At 44.6% G+C, this 20,454-nt stretch overlaps 1 protein-coding gene across 1 annotated transcript in view; it reads left to right on the top strand.

The window, feature by feature from the left end:
• LOC110499846 (protein O-mannosyl-transferase TMTC2-like) overlaps positions 1 to 16,614 on the top strand; it is an 86,667-nt gene extending 70,053 nt beyond the window's left edge. Inside the window, exons 9-12 of the mRNA XM_036957103.1 lie at positions 5,585 to 5,666; positions 8,346 to 8,460; positions 10,458 to 10,521; positions 15,079 to 16,614. Coding sequence (XP_036812998.1) covers positions 5,585 to 5,666; positions 8,346 to 8,460; positions 10,458 to 10,521; positions 15,079 to 15,261 — 444 coding nt within the window. The 3' untranslated portion in view covers positions 15,262 to 16,614. The remainder of the gene's footprint in view (positions 1 to 5,584; positions 5,667 to 8,345; positions 8,461 to 10,457; positions 10,522 to 15,078) is intronic.
• Positions 16,615 to 20,454: the final 3,840 nt, after the last annotated feature.

Below are 20,454 nucleotides of genomic sequence, written 5' to 3'. Positions count from 1 at the left end.
TCTCAGGAGGATGACACTTAAGAGGAAGGTGTTATCGGGGTCGTACTGCTTGCTGCAGGGGTCATCTTGTGGGTAGTGCTGTGTTATGTAGACTGCCTCCACCACATTCCTCTGCATTTTGAGGATGATTCTGTCCCTATTGTTCTCTATGGACCAGGGCATGAGGTAATAGCTTTGAGTGACGTAAGGAGGTAGGTGCCAAGCCCTCGTGGAGACTGTCTGTGTGTTGAGATTCCCTACCGTGTAGGAAGCCTGTTCCTTCAGGGAATGAAGCACCTGTTTAGCGTTATCGTAGCACTGGGAGCCCCAGTCTCCCCTCGATGGCACAAAGAGTGGTGTGATTAGGCTGTTGCTGTTGGTGTTGTTTTTTCCAATGAGGACATTGTTAGCAAAATGGTGGAGTAGCATCAGGCCATGGCGTGGGAAGCTGTGGCCAAATTCAAAGTTCCTGAAGTTACTTATAGAGTTGAGAGTTGGCAGATCTGCAGAGACCAAAGCCAGGGGAAGCAACAGGTGGAAAGAGCAAATAGGTTTTTTCTCTCCATGGTGAACGTGTTAGAAGGAGAATGACTGTCGAATGTCTGTCTCAATCTACAGAGAAGAGTGGGAAGTCCTGTAGGTCCAGTTTATATTGGGAGTGTGCTATCCCTTTCAAGGGGCAATCTGCAGCTCAAACAATAACACATCAGTCATCCCACCACTGTTTTGGTAAAGGGAGTGGCTGTAACCTATTTCAAAGCCATAGACAGAGCTGTTGATGCAAGGACTGGCCATCCATGATATCAAAATGCTAGTTTTACCCATGTGTTGAGGCTATACAGTGTTTGTTAACAATTACACTGTTTATAAACATTGGAGTAAAACAAGCTTATATTTTGGGTTCTGATGGGGTATGACAGTTTAACTAAACATGAGGCATTTATACAGTAAGTTATATTCTTTAATTTAAAATCCCAAAACAGATTTAGTAATCGCAGATTGCCTCTTTAAGAAAGGCCTCTTCAGCGTTAACCACTAATTACAGTAGCCACAACACAACGGATACAAGACCAATGCTGTCTGATGGAAGTGACTATCCAACTCTTACCTGTTCCTTGTGAACTACCTCAGAATAGCCCTTAACTTCTTCTCTCAGTTTTAAACAAAATGCGGCTCGCTTATACCACACAGGCACACACGGTCTCACCAAGCCAAAACTAGTCAAAACTGTGCTTTGCCGCACAGGCTACTCAGGTGAATGCCGCACAGTGTTTCCTTTGGTGCGGCTGGTTTCCGGGTTGGATGGCGCTGTGTTAAGAAGCAGTGCGGCTTGGTTGGGTTGTGTATCGTAGGACGCATGGCTTTCAACCTTCGTCTCTCCCGAGCCCGTACGGGAGTTGTAGCGATGAGACAAGATAGTAGCTACTAAACAATTGGATACCACGAAATTGGAGAGAAAAAGGGTTTTAAAAAAAATATATATATATATAATATAGCCTAAATGCACTGAGTATACCAAACATTAGGAACATTTTCCTAATATTTATCTGCTCCCCCTATTGCCCTCAGAACAGCCTAAATTCATTGGGACATGGACTCTACAAGATGTCGAAAGCATTCCACAGGGATGCATTCCACAAAGAAGGCTTAAAAATCCTTCTTTAACCTGTCTCCTTCTCTTCATCTACACTGATTTGAAGTGGATTTAACAAGTGACATCGATACGGGAGCATAGCTTTCACCTGGATTCACCTGGTCAGTCTATGTCATGGAAAGAGCAGGTGGTCATAATGTAGGTATTGTTAACCACTAGACTACAACACTTTTTAACACTTTTAACAGAAAGAGAAACGTCCTGCAGCTGTACTGGAAATGGCCTCTAACATCATTGCCAATACCATCAATGTAACTACAATTTGCCTCTATTCCAATCCATTCACTTCACTCTTTGTCCTCCAGTGTCCTTCCTGACTGTCCACACAATCTCAAATAGGCTTTGGCTCACACAAAGTGTGATGAAGCAAAGCAAACTGTCATGTTGGTAATAATCACAGGGGTTACGTATAATTAGACCTAGGCCCGAGGGCTGATGAATAGTGAGTGAGTTTGGGCCCGGCCAGTTCATTCCATTGATTTCCCTGTCTGGGCCAGAGGAGCTGTGATCATTGTAGAAAGCCTGGAAGTTGATAGATCGAAACTGAGCTGCGTGTTGAGCAGACAGTGGCCCAGCTCTAAAGCCATTTTGGACTTGTTGAACCTTGATGGGTAAATGAATGCTTTTGTCTTTGGTGGCCTAAAGGAAAAAGACACCTAGGATAATGGTATGCAAACACAAGATGGGTTTTTTATGTTAGGCTAATTGCAGTTTTTTGAGATATTTGAGGTAAAATAGCAGAGAGACCAACTTCTGCCACTATAAACTTTGTTGAAATGACAACCAAGGAGACAATGGATTGAGGAATAATTATTGTCTTATGGTACAAGCTTGGAAAAACAGACCTGTCAAACTATCATGCTCTCCGCTGGGTGTGTGATTGTCTCAAGGTCACAGCCATAGGGAATGTCTTTATGGGGAGTCGTGTGTGTGTGTGTGTATATGTGTGTGTGTGTGTGTGTGTGTGTGTGTGTGTGTGTGTGTGTGTGTGTGTGTGTGTGTGTGTGTGTGTGTGTGTGTGTGTGTGTGTGTGTGTGTGTGTGTGTGTGTGTGTGTGTGTGTGTGTGAGAGAGAGACATTATTAAATGTGTGTGGTGTTATGAAGCTCACCAGCTAGGCCTGCTGGGTCCATTATTTTCTTCCCAGACTTCTCCCCTACAGGTTTGGCTGTTTGTTCTGAGGTGCACTCTGCCCCCCAACCCCCTTCCATCCACCTCTCTCATTCACTCCCACAGTGTTTTGGGGAGAGAAAAACGTGCGTGACAACATGTGTTCACAGCTGACTTGGGTTAGTTAGGAGGACTTTATGGAGAGGAACCCTGTTAGAACCCACTGAACCAGTCCTGCTGAGCCCTTGTGAGGAGTTTGACCTTCTGTTCTTCCCCTTCCACAGCCTGAGGTAACTGAGGTACTAGGAATCTACAGGAGGCTTTGTTCTTCAGCGTACCACATCACCCATCCCATCTCTCCTTCTATCCTCCTCACTGATATCGGAGGGGTTACAGCTGCACCCCTAGGGGTCCGGTCTGGGCTGAGGAAGGGTCTCGCTCCCAAACTCACTAATTTCCCCTTTTCCTAATCTGATTTAAGTTCCATTCCCCCAAACCCCCACCCCCAGTCTCCCTGGGTTCAGACCCGAGTCACCCCAGCACAGCTGGACATCTGCTGGGTCCCCCAGGTCCCTACATCCGGGGCCCTGAGCCACGAGTGGCCCCTCATAACAGAGCCCTTCAACAACAGGAGATTAGGACACGACCAGACCCGGAACAATGGGCTGCCGGACAGGACTTAATGCAATTACCCCGCTTCCTTATTAAATCACTCAGGGAGAGATTTTGGGCCGTCTTGCCACGGCGGACCTACGTATTGATAATGCAGCTAGCTCATAAGGAGTCAACCGACTCGGGGAAAGGGTCAAAGTGTCAAACTCAAGTCCCGCCTCACCTTGACGTGTACTACAGTACGTGACTTCACTGTTTCATTCATAAAGAGTCATGTACTTTAATGGGGTTAGTGAGGTTGTATAGATTTGTGGTTTGTTCTTTGTTCAGTTTGGCTTTGAACTCTTCGTTCACAGTAACCAGGTGTCTAGACTGAGTCTGCGTCAGAAATGCCACCATAATCCTGATATAGTGCACTACTTTTGACCAGGGCCTTTCTTTAGGACACAGCCAGACATGAATAGAAGAGCCCTATTCCACCCGGTAACCCCCAGTTCCTGTCTCAGATCATCTCCCTTGGACATACATCACAGGAGAGTGTTGTCGTCAGGCGGATAATTACACAGTGCAGAGTCCTGACGTGTCTTACCAAGAGCTAGGCACCGCTCTCTGTTGGAGGGCCTCTCTCCCGTTGCTGGCGCTGATGTTATTTACGAGCTCTGTGGCTGGCTACACTCGGAGCCGGCGCTAACGCTAACCGCTAAAGCCCTCTGTGGCTGGCTACACTCGGAGTTGGCGCTAACACTACCCGTTAAAGCCCTCTGAAGCCGGCTACTCCCTCCCAATACAGGCTCGAATATGCTAGATAGGAGTGTCAGAGGAATAAAAAAACAACCTTATCAAGAACTTAGGATAAGACCCAGATCCAGACAGCTAGAGTCACAGATGTTTATTGACCCAAACAGGGGGCAGGCAAAAGACAGGTCAAAGGCAGGCAGAGGTCTGTAATCCAGGGCAGAGTCAATAAGGTACAGAACAGCAGGCAGGCTTGGGGTCAGGACAGGCAGAGGTTCGTAAATGGGTCAGAGTCAGGCAGGTACAGAACGTCAGCCAGGCTCGGGGTCAGGGCAGGCAGAATGGTCAGAACCGGGGAAACTAGGAAACAGAAATAGAAAGAGCAATGAGATGGGAAAACACGCTGGTGAGACCTGACAAGACAAGATGAACTGGCAACAGACAAACAGAGAACACAGGTATAAATACACAAGGGATAATGGGAAGAGATGGGTGGAGACAAGCACAAAGACAGGTGATACAGATGTGTGTGACAAACCTAGCATTCATGTACATTTAACGTTGCGCACCTCTCGCAATCCTACTAATGCGACACGGCCCAGTCCATTGAAGGACCACAGTATTGTGTTCAACAGTCCACCTTCTGACTGCGGCTGGGAAAGCAGCCAGGGAAAATATGGCATAAAGTCATCTGGACAATTAGTTGTCTTCATCTTTCATTTAGAGCCTACACGGGCATGAGAAATAGTTAATGAACCTAACCTAATATGCCCAGTCCACTTATTCTATGTAGAATGGCAAATCCATAGCCAATATGGAAGCAATCAGTGCTGAAGCGTGAACAACGGGGGGGAGGGGGGGGGGGGGGGGGTACACACAGAGGCAGCGGTATCGCTTGCAGTTTGTTGCGAGGCTATAGTGCGATACACACTCTCTGACTGAGAAAAAGTGATAGTGTGACACACACACACACACACACTCTGCTGCTGGGGGAAAATGGGGTTTGAAGCGTTCTCTATGGAGTACAGTTTCCTGGTTTACAGTTGAGGCCCTGCTACCACGTGTCAACTCATGCATGAAAGCGTAGGAAAATAATCCGTAGCAGATGCAGAGTAAACGCAGAGGATTGTTGTTGCCCTACAGGATATGCTGATTGTTTGAAACAACCTGGCACATCAGGGGCATCTGGAACGCTTGTTCAAATTTACTGCTGATTTCCCCGTACACATCTCGACTGAGAAATATTTGCTAAATCTCATTTACGAGGAGAGTGGGTGGTTTCTGGTTTCTCCTGCATGTTCAATCTTCTACCATATGGCAACTCACGTCTGTTTTGGGTTTTGAGTAAATCTAATTGCAGCCGCACAATTACGCCCGTGCCAGAAACAGGAACCACTGCGAGAGCTCGAACATCAGCTAAATCGCAATTAACGACTGAGGACGACTTGTAACTGATCTACAGTAGCTAATCAAACGTTCCTGTTTTGTCTCCTAGGGGCAGAAGACTGAGGCAGAGGGTTACTATCGAAGAGCCATTCAGCTGGACCCTTCCAAAGGAAACTGCTACATGCATTATGGTATGTACCAGAACTCATATGAAGTACCGCGCACATTGCTTCATTTGAGCCAGATCCTGCCGGAACAGGATCCGGCACCTCTCCGTTTTGGACTGATTTGTTCTGGAACCTATTTGCCTATCCGGTACCTCTCATGGCATGAAACATTTACTTTTTGTAATGTACTAATTTGAGTTGCCTCTTCGTCAATTCTACTGCCTGATATTCTAATAGTTGATTCGGGTTGCGCCGGCCTGAATTTACAGTATGGATTGTGCATCATTGTATCCTATGCTTGAGACCAACTCGTGGCTGTGTGAGATGTGTGCCTGTATCGCTCACAGAACTAGAATGAGATTCACTTTCTATGATCTCTCTCCCTCCCTCTGCTCTGATAGACATGAGCCTGCAACTCTCACCTCTCCAGCGTTGCACTTCATCATTGATTTCCTTATAGAATCATAGCCAGACGAAGGGTTCTGGAGGAGCTGCAGCACCCCTGATACATTGAAATACATTTGCCAACGTTATAGAATTACTGCTGTCTGTTCAGAAAGAATTGAAATCATTGAGAATAGCCTACTACACCATGAAAATGACTATATTTTAGTCACAGAGGATCAATAGCGTCTTTAAAAACGTGCCTAGCTGTGGATTGTGTGTAGCCCAATAACAAGGCATAGCCTACAGTGCGGAACACGGCCAACCTGTCAGTAAACAGCATGCAGACAAGACAGGCCTTTCACTATATTTCAAATACAATCGCAGGGAAACAGGTTGGAAAGAAAATGGCTCCTGCTGAAAAGAGAGGACTCTAATTTGTCTACTGTAGGCTAACAAAATATTGGATTAACTTCCAAATATTGTTTTACAAAGTAAAGCAAGAGAGATATGTCGGCTTCTGGTAGGAACGCATCGGCTATCACCGGTGAGAGAGCTGAGCATCGTTGGGTCAGTCGGTGACAGTGGAAAGCATTTTTAGGACTAGTGTCCTCCTCATATTATAGCCTACAATGTCTCCACACACCTAGGCCTAGGCTATTGATGGATTCAACACAAAGTCCTTTTTATTTATCTCAGATTCTCAGTTTGTCAGTGTCAAAGTAGCCTGTCATTTCCATCATTTATGCAGCATTAAAAAATATTCAGCCACACATACCATTAAACTACTCCATGTAGGGACTTCCTACAGTAACAGTGTATTGTAGCTTGACCCCACCATAAGAACTTACCTCAGGCACTTTGATAAAGACACCTTATCCACAGTACTCTACAGTACTCCCACATAGCACGTATAAAGTGCTTGTTAAGTGTAAAAAACATGTCCTGTAGCCACTTTTAAAGCCGCTCTAGTTAGCGAAAGAGATATGCCTGCCTTTAGTTTGGTTTGCATTTGGTATCAGGTTGTATGAGGTCATACATACAGTAGACCTAATCTCCACATACTTCGAGGAAACCGGATCGGACTACACCACCACCAATAAGGATGCTGCCTTTCACTGATTGAGGAGAAACGCTATAAGTCGGTTAGTCTGAGCGCGCTTCTGTAAATGCTGCCATTCATATCGTCTCTCCCTCTCTCCCTCCCTGTGTCTCTCTCTCTGTGTATCTCGGTCTCGAGTCTCGGGGTTGTGTTTGGGTCCTGGCGGGCCGTGTTGCTTTCTTTGGACAGAGTAATTTGCCCTCTCTCTGCGATCTCCTAGCCTCTTTTCAGAGGTTTATTTTTACTGGCCCCCAACACCTTATCGTAATCAGGCCGCTACAGCGATTCCTCCTCCACTGTGACTGGACTGACTCCAGTATGTTGTTGGTGAGACTGTATGAATGTGCTTACAGACTCTCTGAACTGTGGGACAGGGAGGGCGAGAGCTGACATGAGAGGTCAAGCCTCCTTTCCTGCCATTGTTCAGACTAACACATGCTCTGATGCAGGGAGCATGCATGTGTCACGCTACATGTGACCCGTAGCAACCCTCTGCATTCAAGTGATGGTTATTGCTGACTGACACCCAATGAGGTATGACATCCGAGACATAGGAAGACTATTTTTACAGATTCTAAAAACCTGTGAAAGAGGATACCTCATGTATGCAGACAAACACGCACACATGTTGGAACACGCACCCACACAAACACACACACTGATTTGTATGGGGAAACCTCTGCATAATACCTCCAACATAATATACCATCTGCGTCCCAGACATAGTAGTAATGTATTCCTCCTCAGCAGACTCCTGTGGAGGTAGAGCCAGTTGGTCCTGCTCCCAGGGGACATACATGAAACTCCTTCGACTCAGCTGGACTTACACAAATCACTGAGCATGACAAAAACCCTCACTGTCTCTCTCTCCTCTTTTCCTCACTCTCTCCTTTCTGACCTTCTTTCTGTCCTTCTTGCTGCCCTGTCCCCTGAACCCATCTTTTTGCTTCCTATTTTCCTCTTTCTTTATTTCTCTCTTTCTCTTTCTTCCTTCCTTCCTTCCTTCCTTTCTTTCTTTCTTTCTTTCTTTCTTTCTTTCTTTCTTTCTTTCTTTCTTTCTTTCTTTCTTTCTTTCTTTCTTTCTTTCTTTCCCCTCGGTGTCTCACTGTCTCTCTCTCTTTCCCTTTTTTTGTCTCTCCCTCTCTCCCTCTCTCTCCCTCCCCTCTATCTCTTTCCATCTCTTTCTCGGTCTCTGTTTCTCTCTGTCTAATGGACAGGCCAATTTCTGCTGGAGCAGTCTCGTCTGGCGGAGGCAGCAGAGATGGCAGAGAGAGCTGCAGATCTGGACAGCTCAGAGTTTGATGTGGTCTTCAGTGCCGCTCACATGCTCAGGTGGGTGTGACAGCGTATGAAAACGGTATTACAGTGTTTAAAGAGTGCCTGGTATTTTCGCAAATGTTGCCCAATCATACTTTAACGAGTATCAATCAAATGTGTTTATAAAGCCGTTTTTACATCCACAGTTGTCACAAGGTGCTTGGCAGTAACCCGGCCTAGACTCCAAAGAGCAAGCAGAATTAGAAGCACAGTAGGCAGGAGCAACTCTCTGTAAATAAGAAACCTAGAGAGGTATCAGGCTCTGAGAGGAAGCCCAACCTCACTACAGTAAAATAACAGAAAATACCTTACTGCATTTCCTTACAATACTGTAGGTCTTCAGCACATGTAGAGTTTCTGTTGGATGTATTCAGATGTCTTAGTCGTGAAAATAGCAGAAGGTGTCTCTGAAGGTTAATTCCTCGGAGATAGAGAGTTGGTTGCCACGGCATTTCATCATTCACGACTCAATCAATATTGCATTGTGCCCGCTAACACACTCAAAGACACTTCAGGTCTGACGTCTAATAAGATAATGGCAGTTTGCATGGAAACGGTCCCTTTTAAGTCGTTTGTATGGTTCAACTGGTTTTATAGTTAATATACAACACATGGAAACAGCGGTTGTAGTTTTGATTCATGCTAGTGACGTCTCAGTCCAGGGCTTGTAAAGAAACACAGGCATACCTCGGGAGAATTTGCCGTTCGGCTTGGCAAGTGTGAGCACAGACAGCACATACATTTTATACGTTTGAAATAGGGGACTGCAAATCCTCTCAACTCACTGCAACTGGAGGAAGTATCGGAAACGACGTCTCTTAATTCCTTTTTGCTCTTCATATCTGGAAAAGTAACTGAAGCTACAGCATCCTTCATCCAAAGTGTAGTGCTGCAGAGGATTTGAGAGTTATATGTCGACTGATCGGCAAGGGGAGTGCTGCTTGGCTGTGGAGAGTAAAAACGGAGAGACAAATCATCATATTCTGGCCCTCTTCGATATAAGCCTACTGCATCGAGGAAAAAACACCATGACATATTCACTCAACTAATCCTGTAATACGACACTCTTAGGGCTGTGCTGAGACATTCTGATGCAGACATGTCTTTGGGTGTATTAATGCTGGTCAAAATGCACCTCTTACTCTCTGTTCTGTACGGCAAATAAATAACTATTTGACACTTTGGATGCCACCAAATTATTGTCAACATCAAGCATTAGACTAGGAAAACGTACTTTGTTCTGAAACTCAGTGATCATCGGTCTTCATCCAGACCGTAGAAGTGGTTTGCCATATCCTTGTACACCCCGTGGCTCTTCTTGACAGAGACCAATAGGGTAGCACCAAGTTTGGACCCGTGAAAATCAAAGTCAAAGTCCTTACCTGTTGCGTAGTGTCAGCGTTTCCTTCTCTTTGAAGAATTGTTCAAAGCCAAGCTCCAGATTCTCCCAACGTTGTAGATTGTGTAGATTCTCTCAGATGCAGTGGGAAACACCAGCGCCTTCGAAAAGTTGACAGATTTAAATGAAAGACGTTGTTGAATGGATGGAGAATGGATCTGAAGAGTCAGGCAGGAACTTGATATGAATGGAATGATGAAGCACTACTAGCTAGTATTCCCAAGGCAGACTTTCCTTAATGCAAAGTTAATAGAGATTTCCCTGAGTCATACACCTTATGAATATGTCTGGAAAGACTTCTGCCTTTATCTAATTAGCATTAACATACTAAGTGCAGTTAGTATCAGAAATATATGCAGCATAGTGTTTCAGAGTCATTTGAGGGAGTATTTTTCAGCATCAAATTGCCCTCAGGATCTCAATACTTTATGGGAAATATTAAATTATAATGAAAGAATGCTTCTCTATCCAATACATAACTCCTTCTGCCGTCATGTCACGGTAATACTGTCAGACTCTGTGTAAGCCATGTGTAATGATGACCTCTATTGCCCTTCCTCCTCTTGCCATGCCTCCCTCCCTCATCTCTGCATTTCACTATCTCCCTCTCCAGACAGGCCAGTCTAAATAAGGCAGCAGAGCGGCATTATGAGCGCGCGGCAAACCTCAGACCAGACGTGAGTACCTTGGCCCAATGAGCCTTTCTTACTCAAACTGGTGGACATGCACACACACACATATACACACTCCACCATTACACACAATCAGCCCTAGTCCACCATGACTGCTCCATCAACGCCTCCCATTGTTTGTTAGAACTGGAGAGCAGGATCTCTGATTCTATGGTTAGAGATGAAGTGCATCAATCAGTCCCTTCAAAGGGAGTGGATGCGTGGTGGAATGCTATGAGAGAGAGGGTAATATAGAGTCATAAGGACGTGTGTTTTAGACAGGAGTAGATGAGGTCTCCCCTGGTCATTTGCCACGCTCACTGACTTATGCGCCATTTTGAGTCACGAGAGTTAGCTTGGAGGCTGTTTGAAGTCTGGAGAGTTAGCTTGAAGGCTGTTTGGAGGCTGTTTGGAGTCTGGAGAGTTAGCTTGGAGGCTGTTTGGAGTCTGGAGAGTTAGCTGGAGGCTGTTTGGAGGCTGTTTGGAGTCTGGAGAGTTAGCTTGGAGGCTGTTTGGAGTCTGGAGAGTTAGCTGGAGGCTGTTTGGAGTCTCATCTTTTGTCATTGTTTTATTTAACCCTTATTTTAAGTTGACTGAGAACACATTCTCATTTACAGCAACAACCTGGGGAATAGTTACGGGGGGGGGAATAACCAATTGGAAGTCAATGGAGGGACTGGGTAGGCTGTGTTATTCGTTTACCAGCCATTTTGGAGGGAGTTTTCATAGGGGATTTAAGTTGATATCCTCAGACAGTAAAGCTTTGTAGAAATGGTAAGTGCAACAGCTGTCCTTGGCACACACTCTTTCAATTGTTTCCTATAAAATCATCTTGTCTGTATGTCAGTATGTCTGTGTGTCCTTCACAATCAGTTTGTCTGTAACAGAAGTTAGTCGGTATGTCCGTGTCTCGGTGTCCTTCACAACAGTTCCCAGTTTTATTATTCAGTGTAATTCACAGAAAGGCCAAGGTCCTCTAATCCACACTCTCCAACAAGTCAAGGGTTTACACTCAGTCATTATTCGGCAGTAAAGCCCCTCTTGTCTTTGACATTTCGCTGTGCCTGTCTGCTTAGCCAATGTCAAGTCCTCAAATATCAACTTAATCCAAAAGGGTTTCGGGTCATGAAAAATTCAACATCTGTGGCCAGACGTGCTGGGAAAGACAATTTGTCAAAGGAGTGTACCTTCGAGAGAAAAACCAAAAACTTCAGAGTGCAACAGAGAATGACGGACAGAGTTACCACACGTCCTAATTCCTAATGGGCCGTTAGGTTTGAATGCATTTGTGTTTCGTTTTCTCTGTTCCTTAAACTATTCACAACCGCAAAGTTACTATCCCTAAACGCAGTACATACATTGTAGTTTCAAATAGAGTGTGATTAATGTGACAATGCCCATATACTATATTATCAGCTTTAGATTTGAATCTGTTATAACTTAAGTCTCTGTTCCACTGTTCCAGTCACCAGTTCAGTACATTTCCTCTGTGTAGAGCGAGTAGCGAGTGGCCCTATGGAAAACGTATCAGAGTTGAATCGTGGAGCTCATGTCCATAACACTGTGTTAATATGCAGTTCAACCACCACCCGCTGAGAAAGACCATACTGTGTGTTGGGGAAATGGTGGGCAGCTTTTGCTGGGTGAAACAGAGGTCAGTTGGACTCTGAGGGTGCCACAATGAAAGATCATTGTTGACCGTACACAGAGTGGTTACCATTTCTTGTTAGGCAGTTGATATTGGGTTTACTGAATTACTATGCGATGCAACACTGTTGAGTTCAGGCCACTTTCATTTCAATTCAGTTAGCTTTCTCCATCGTGCAAATCAAATTCCAAATTGAATGGAATTTAGATTGAAAATTATACTGTGGATATCCATTTTGAGGCAATGATATGTCCTGTGTGGCTCAGTTGGTAGAGCATGTTGTTTGCCGGCCAGGGTTGTGGGTTCAATTCCCACGGGGGACCAGTACGAAAAATGTATGCAGTCACTCTGGATAAGAGCGTCTGCTAAATTACGCAAATGTAAAAAATTATGTAATTGAGACTTGCCGAAATAACCAAGGTCAACAGCTACTGTCATCCTTGGGTAAAGGTTTTGTTTGGATCCGACCAGCCCCACCACATTATTCACCGCCTCAGCTTTAAGAGAGAGCGATCTCTGGCATGGGTTTCTGGCTCCAGTGAGTGTACACATGTAAACAGAGGACCCTGTAATGACTTTCTGGGGCGTCTCCTGTGTCTCACCCTGGGTGCTGTTTACAATGCTAGAGGACGTTAATCTATCTCCACCAGCCTCTGTCTGCTCAGCCTATAGAGAGCCATGGTGTCTCCTGACCTGGAGTAGGAAGTTAACAGCCAAAGCAGAGTTTGTGTCTGGGTTCTTTATGAAGCCCTGTCTGGAAAGGAATAGGGCAAAGACTAGTTAGTGCTACAGTACAGATTCCTTATTGGTCTTTGGAGTTGTTAAAGTATGATCAAGAGAGTCAAACTTTGTACAAATAGAAAACTCACAGTAAAAGCTAACCAAACTTTAGTTGCATCTCAACTCCTTCAACCCTGACCCCACACTCGGGTTCACAGGCATGTGGAAATGTCCAGTCTGGAGGGTGCTGGAGAGCCAGAGGTGAGACTGGGATCTGGGTGTGTTTGCGGTGGCATACTGCAGAGCTCCAGAGCCCAGGCTAGAGATCCCTTCCCTCCATACTCAGTTACGACTCGTGGTTTCACTTGGCCACATCAAAGGGCCATTTGATTAAATAGCACCCTTAAAAACACAGATACTGTACATGTGCTCACTTTCACTAATACACAAGCACTTACACACAGGTACGTGTGCATACACACACCTACACACACATGCGCGCATACACACATGCACACTCAAACACACACATGCACGCATGCACGCACACACACCGACTAGTGTATAAGTTCCTGGTGAGAACTGTAGCTCAAGACAAAATGAGTAACCTGCTCTGTTCCCATTAGCTTAGCTTAGTTGACGGCTGGAGAGACAGACTTTTATGGAACGATGAGCTTCAAGGCATATTGGCATAACCCTCTTTAACTCTGCGGAGAGAGACCAAAGTTGGAACCGAGTACAATTGAGCCGAATATTATATAATCTATCTGTGTTATGAGATTTCATACTGTGCCATGCAAGAAATCTCTGCATCCAGTAACATCCTCTCTGTCAAATAACCCTTCCTTCATACTGTATCTTCAACAACTTCTACTTTATGGGAAATATACTGCTCTGTACTCTTCACAACATGGCGTCCAGCCCAACACAGACATCAAAACAATCTGTACTACTAACTTTTTATTAATTCAGTTTCAAAGGTCATTGCACCACAGCTCCGTCAAGGTAAAAACTCTTTCTGAAATCAGACCAGCTACTGCGTGGTCAAATGGGATAATTTAATGGCCATTTAATTAACTCAGCTTCAAGTCAAGTTAACAAAGCCTCGCTTTTAATCCATAGCAAAAACCTGGCAGGTCTCCTGTAAAACGTCTTGCATATGAGAATCTGCATTAAATTGAGGTCTTATGGGAGGGTGAATTTGAAAGAGTATGCCAGGAGTTGAATTCAAGGGCATGTACTGTCTGAGACTACCTGATCACTATACTGCATCTAGACCTATCCAGTAGGGTTATCACGAAGGAAAACACAAAGCAGATTCAACTATTTGGTCCTTTAAAAAAAAAATGACTGTATGTAACATTGTTAGCTATAGCTTAGAAAAGAAACATGATTCTGGGTGACAACATAAGGTTGCTTGTTTCCAACGTTACTGTTTTCCTCAAGACATTAAGTATGGCCAACTTTTGAAATATTTTGAAATATTTAAAAAAAAAAATATTTATTACCAAAAACACAAGGAAGGGGTAACATTAAAGTATTAGAACATGAAGGACAAACAATACAGCATCAAGACACTATCAAACATGTATCAGTCTTTCCGCAACAGAGCCATCCTTATGTGAGAGTGCGTGTGCATGATAGTGATATAAAATATATGTCAACCCGAAACCCGAACCCTCCAAGATTCCCCGACAGTTCCCCAATCACATTCCAATTATAAAACAGGGGGGGGGGGGGACAAAAAGGCAATTTCAGAATGTGGGGGAGATGTGCCCCCCGTCTCCAGTGAAAGTTGTACCCCTGGCTTCATGTTTTGTTTCCTTATCACGATACCGTTGAATTTAGTGATACTGGTACCGTGACAACCTTACCAACCAGACAAACAGTCTATACTGCATCTAGACCTATCCATCGTAGAAGAGAGCCTCCCACTCCTTAGGGACTTTGCTAACATCATTATAAATGTTAACCCGGCATGACATAAACACTTGGCATTTGAGCAAACTCCGGAAACCACAAACATCAACAAGAGTTTGACCCCACCAGCCACATTCTTTTGAGCAACAGCAATATCTTTCTAAAGACTTCATTTTGTCAGAGCATCACCTAATCCACAGTGTAACACACAAACGTTAATCAAGTCCCTCTCCCTTTCCTCTCTCCCTCATTTCCTCGGTCTCCCTCTTTCCCAGTACCCGGCGGCCTTGATGAATCTGGGCGCCATCCTCCACCTGAATGGGCGGCTGCCTGAGGCGGAGACCAACTACCTGCGGGCGCTGCAGCTCAAGCCTGATGACGTCATCACCCAGTCCAACCTGCGCAAGTTGTGGAACATCATGGAGAGGCAGGGTCTGAGGACCACGCAGGGGCCTTGAACCCTCAAAGACACAGGAAACCAGGAAATTGCCCCAAGTGAGGTCCCCTTAATAGGAGTGAAGGACCTAAAAAGAGGCGGGAAACCCCAGGAATGGAGCAAATAGAGACCAGGGGATTGGTGTGCCTCAGGGATGAAACACCGAGGCCAACCCAATCTGTTTGAGATCAGTAGTCTCATTGGAACGGTAGTAAGGGAAGGCCTGAGGGTTTCTAGGGTCGATATGACGACCTGAGCTGGGTCGAAGCACAGTCAACACAGCAAGGATGACAACCCTTGGCTACTCAGAGGCAGTTTTACTGAGGTCACAGTGCAAGGACTGGGATAGTCCTCATTAGACAACAAAAAACATTCCTAAGACGAAAGCTGAGGGGTTACGTGATGACTCGTATCTCTGGGCCCATTTTTATTTATTTACTTTAATTTAAAATTCTCCCTCCGAGACCTGTGTCTATTCCGAAATAACTTCATTTGAGTTAGGATGTGACTACGGAACAGAAGTCATAATTCTACTCCATTTGATGATATCATGAGGGTTTTGGGGGCCAAACATTGTACATGCTGTTGATGCACGATAAACAAGTTGGCCTGAATATTTGCGTTACATACAGTATAGTACGGTCTGGGTTTAATGCTGATTGCACATAAAGTTGCCCTGCGCTTATCACGACAGTGATAAATTCAAGAAAAATGTCCAGTCAAATCCATAGAATCCAATAAGACAAAACTACAACTTATTCCATCAAGGATGCCAACATATCCAAGGCACAACATTTATTCACGCCCAACAGTAGCTATTTTTAGACTGTGCTAAAGGTGTACATTGTCTTATGTATCAGGATATCCAGCAGACAAGTTCTTCCTGATGCATGTTATCTATTTTCATGTAATATAATTAAGAGGTTTTATTTCATTTCATCAGATTATTAACTTATTGATTTGCTTTCACTGTCTGTGTCAGCACCAACACTGTGCCCACACACACACACACACACACACACACACACACACACACACACACACACACACACACACACACACACACACACACACACACACACACACACACACACACACACACACACAGACACACACACACACAGGTTGATCTAATTCTACAGAAAAAACAAGTGGAGTTCTTAAGCAATTTGTCCCTGCTCAGGGATATCAGGTGGTGTGCTACTGTCAACCAATCTCTGCTAGCAGTGAAAGAGTTTACTAATTGATGGTAAGAGTTCTTTAAAAAAAGATGGTTGTGTTTGTTTAAAAGATGGGGGATTTGTAGATTTCTGTCCTGTTCATTATTATATAATTCATGTTCCCTGTATTCCATAATAAAAAAACACCTTCAGACCTTGAGTGGGTTAATTAATTGTGGCATCATCAGATTTTGTCTAGAGATTTAACATTTCACATCTACATTTTATAGAAAGGACACCCATTTCACATCTACATTTTATAGAAAGGACACCCATTTCACATCTACATTTTATAGAAAGGACACCCATTTCACATCTACATTTTATAGAAAGGACACCCATTTCACATCTACATTTTATAGAAAGGACACCCATTTCACATCTACATTTTATAGAAAGGACACCCATTTCACATCTTAATTTTATAGAAAGGACACCCATTTCACATCTACATTTTATAGAAAGGACACCCATTTCACATCTACATTTTATAGAAAGGACACCCATTTCACATCTACATTTGAGTTGGTCCCAATAGATACTGGAATTCTGTCTAAAATAGTTACAATCTTCTGACTTCAGAGGGAGGGGAATCTTGTGAATAATTTAGTAATACATCTCTCTATCTACACTTCTCTTGACTACTCTTAGTTTCCATGGAGACCTCTTGACAGAGAGGAGAGAGTTAGGGTTGAGTAGAGATGATTCCTATCTCATCCATTTTAGAGAACATCCTCTGGTGTGTTAGTTTGAGAGTATACATGCAGCTCTTCAAAATATGACAATATGTTGACCAACACACACACATGCAACTCTGAACACAGAAAGTAGACAAATCCATGTGAAAGCAAACTATTGATGAGGACTACTTTTTGGGGGGCAATCTCCATTTCTGCCAGGGCTTGAGCTACTGACGAATCAGACAAAGATCAAAAGGGGATTATGATAAAGTGCCTGACTCTGAACACACCAGGGTGTAAATATTTAACAGGGTATGACTGAGTCAGGAGACACTGTCATTAGGAGTGGTAGAGTCAGACTGAGAGACACTGTCATTAGGAGTGGTAGAGTCAGACTGAGAGACACTGTCATTAGGAGTGGTAGAGTCAGACTGAGAGACACTGTCATTAGGAGTGGTAGAGTCAGACTGAGAGACACTGTCATTAGGAGTGGTAGAGTCAGACTGAGAGACACTGTCATTAGGAGTGGTAGAGTCAGACTGAGAGACACTGTCATTCGGAGTGGTAGAGTCAGACTGAGAGACACTGTCATTCGGAGTGGTAGAGTCAGACTGAGACACTGTCATTAGGAGTGGTAGAGTCAGACTGAGAGACACTGACTGCCATTAGGAGTGATACAGTTGGACTGAGAGACACTGTCATTAGGAGTGGTAGAGTCAGACTGAGAGACACTGTCATTCGGAGTGGTAGAGTCAGACGGAGACACTGTCATTAGGAGTGATACAGTTGGACTGAGAGACACTGTCATTAGGAGTGATAGAGTCAGACTGAGAGACACCGACTGTCATTAGGAGTGGTAGAGTCAGACTGAGAGACTGCCATTAGGAGTGATACAGTTGGACTGAGAGACACTGTCATTAGGAGTGGTAGAGTCAGACTGAGAGACACTGTCATTAGGAGTGGTAGAGTCAGACTGAGAGACACTGTCATTCGGAGTGGTAGAGTCAGACTGAGACACTGTCATTAGGAGTGATACAGTTGGACTGAGAGACACTGTCATTAGGAGTGATAGAGTCAGACTGAGAGACACCGACTGTCATTAGGAGTGGTAGAGTCAGACTGAGAGACTGCCATTAGGAGTGATACAGTTGGACTGAGAGAATGCCATTAGGAGTGATACAGTTGGACTGAGAGACTGCCAGTAGGAGTGATACAGTTAGACTGAGAGACTGTCATTAGGAGTGATACAGTTGGACTGAGAGAATGCCATTAGGAGTGATACAGTTGGACTGAGAGTCTGCCATTAGGAGTGATACAGTTGGACTGAGAGACTGCCATTAGGAGTGATACAGTTGGACTGAGAGACTGCCATTAGGAGTGATACAGTTGGACTGAGAGACTGCCATTAGGAGTGATACAGTTGGACTGAGAGACTGCCATTAGGAGTGATACAGTTGGACTGAGAGACTGCCATTAGGAGTGATACAGTTGGACTGAGAGACTGCCATTAGGAGTGATACAGTTGGACTGAGAGACTGCCATTAGGAGTGATACAGTTGGAATGAGAGACTGTCATTAGGAGTGATACAGTTGGACTGAGAGACTGTCATTAGGAGTGATACAGTTGGAATGAGAGACTGTCATTAGGAGTGATACAGTTGGACTGAGAGACTGCCATTAGGAGTGATACAGTTGGACTGAGAGACTGCCATTAGGAGTGATACAGTTGGACTGAGAGACTGCCATTAGGAGTGATACAGTTGGACTGAGAGACTGCCATTAGGAGTGATACAGTTGGACTGAGAGACTGCCATTAGGAGTGATACAGTTGGACTGAGAGTCTGCCATTAGGAGTGATACAGTTGGACTGAGAGACTGCCATTAGGAGTGATACAGTTGGACTGAGAGTCTGCCATTAGGAGTGATACAGTTGGAATGAGAGACTGCCATTAGGAGTGATACAGTTGGACTGAGAGACTGCCATTAGGAGTGATACAGTTGGACTGAGAGACTGCCATTAGGAGTGATACAGTTGGACTGAGAGTCTGCCATTAGGAGTGATACAGTTGGACTGAGAGACTGTCATTAGGAGTGATACAGTTGGACTGAGAGTCTGCCATTAGGAGTGATACAGTTGGACTGAGAGTCTGCCATTAGGAGTGATACAGTTGGACTGAGAGACTGCCATTAGGAGTGATACAGTTGGACTGAGAGTCTGCCATTAGGAGTGATACAGTTGGACTGAGAGACTGCCATTAGGAGTGATACAGTTGGACTGAGAGTCTGCCATTAGGAGTGATACAGTTGGACTGAGAGTCTGCCATTAGGAGTGATACAGTTGGACTGAGAGTCTGCCATTAGGAGTGATACAGTTGGACTGAGAGACTGCCATTAGGAGTGATACAGTTGGACTGAGAGACTGCCATTAGGAGTGATACAGTTGGACTGAGAGACTGCCATTAGGAGTGATACAGTTGGACTGAGAGACTGCCATTAGGAGTGATACAGTTGGACTGAGAGACTGCCATTAGGAGTGATACAGTTGGACTGAGAGTCTGCCATTAGGAGTGATACAGTTGGACTGAGAGACTGCCATTAGGAGTGATACAGTTGGACTGAGAGACTGCCATTAGGAGTGATACAGTTGGACTGAGAGTCTGCCATTAGGAGTGATACAGTTGGACTGAGAGACTGCCATTAGGAGTGATACAGTTGGACTGAGAGACTGCCATTAGGAGTGATACAGTTGGACTGAGAGACTGCCATTAGGAGTGATACAGTTGGACTGAGAGTCTGCCATTAGGAGTGATACAGTTGGACTGAGAGACTGCCATTAGGAGTGATACAGTTGGACTGAGAGTCTGCCATTAGGAGTGATACAGTTGGACTGAGAGTCTGCCATTAGGAGTGATACAGTTGGACTGAGAGTCTGCCATTAGGAGTGATACAGTTGGACTGAGAGACTGCCATTAGGAGTGATACAGTTGGACTGAGAGACTGCCATTAGGAGTGATACAGTTGGACTGAGAGACTGCCATTAGGAGTGATACAGTTGGACTGAGAGACTGCCATTAGGAGTGATAGGGTAGGTACATGGAATAAAGGAACATTACATATTTATTATCTATTGTGTAACATCATACCTTTGAAGGAGCGAAGGATCTCCACTGAGGATTAGCATTGTGGCTTCGTCCAACTTGAACAACTTGAACTGGGAAATGTAAGGTAACGGAGCTATAGCCCTTCTTTTCCATGGGAAAAGGTTTAGCTAAAGTTCAAGACTGAAAGGCAATATGGGTAGAAAGTGGAGGAGGC

The sequence above is a fragment of the Oncorhynchus mykiss genome, chromosome 21 (genome assembly GCF_013265735.2).
Source record: "Oncorhynchus mykiss isolate Arlee chromosome 21, USDA_OmykA_1.1, whole genome shotgun sequence".
Taxonomy (NCBI): Eukaryota; Metazoa; Chordata; class Actinopteri; order Salmoniformes; family Salmonidae; genus Oncorhynchus; species Oncorhynchus mykiss.
Note: the sequence above shows the minus strand (reverse complement) of the source record. Positions and strands in the feature narration are given on the sequence as shown.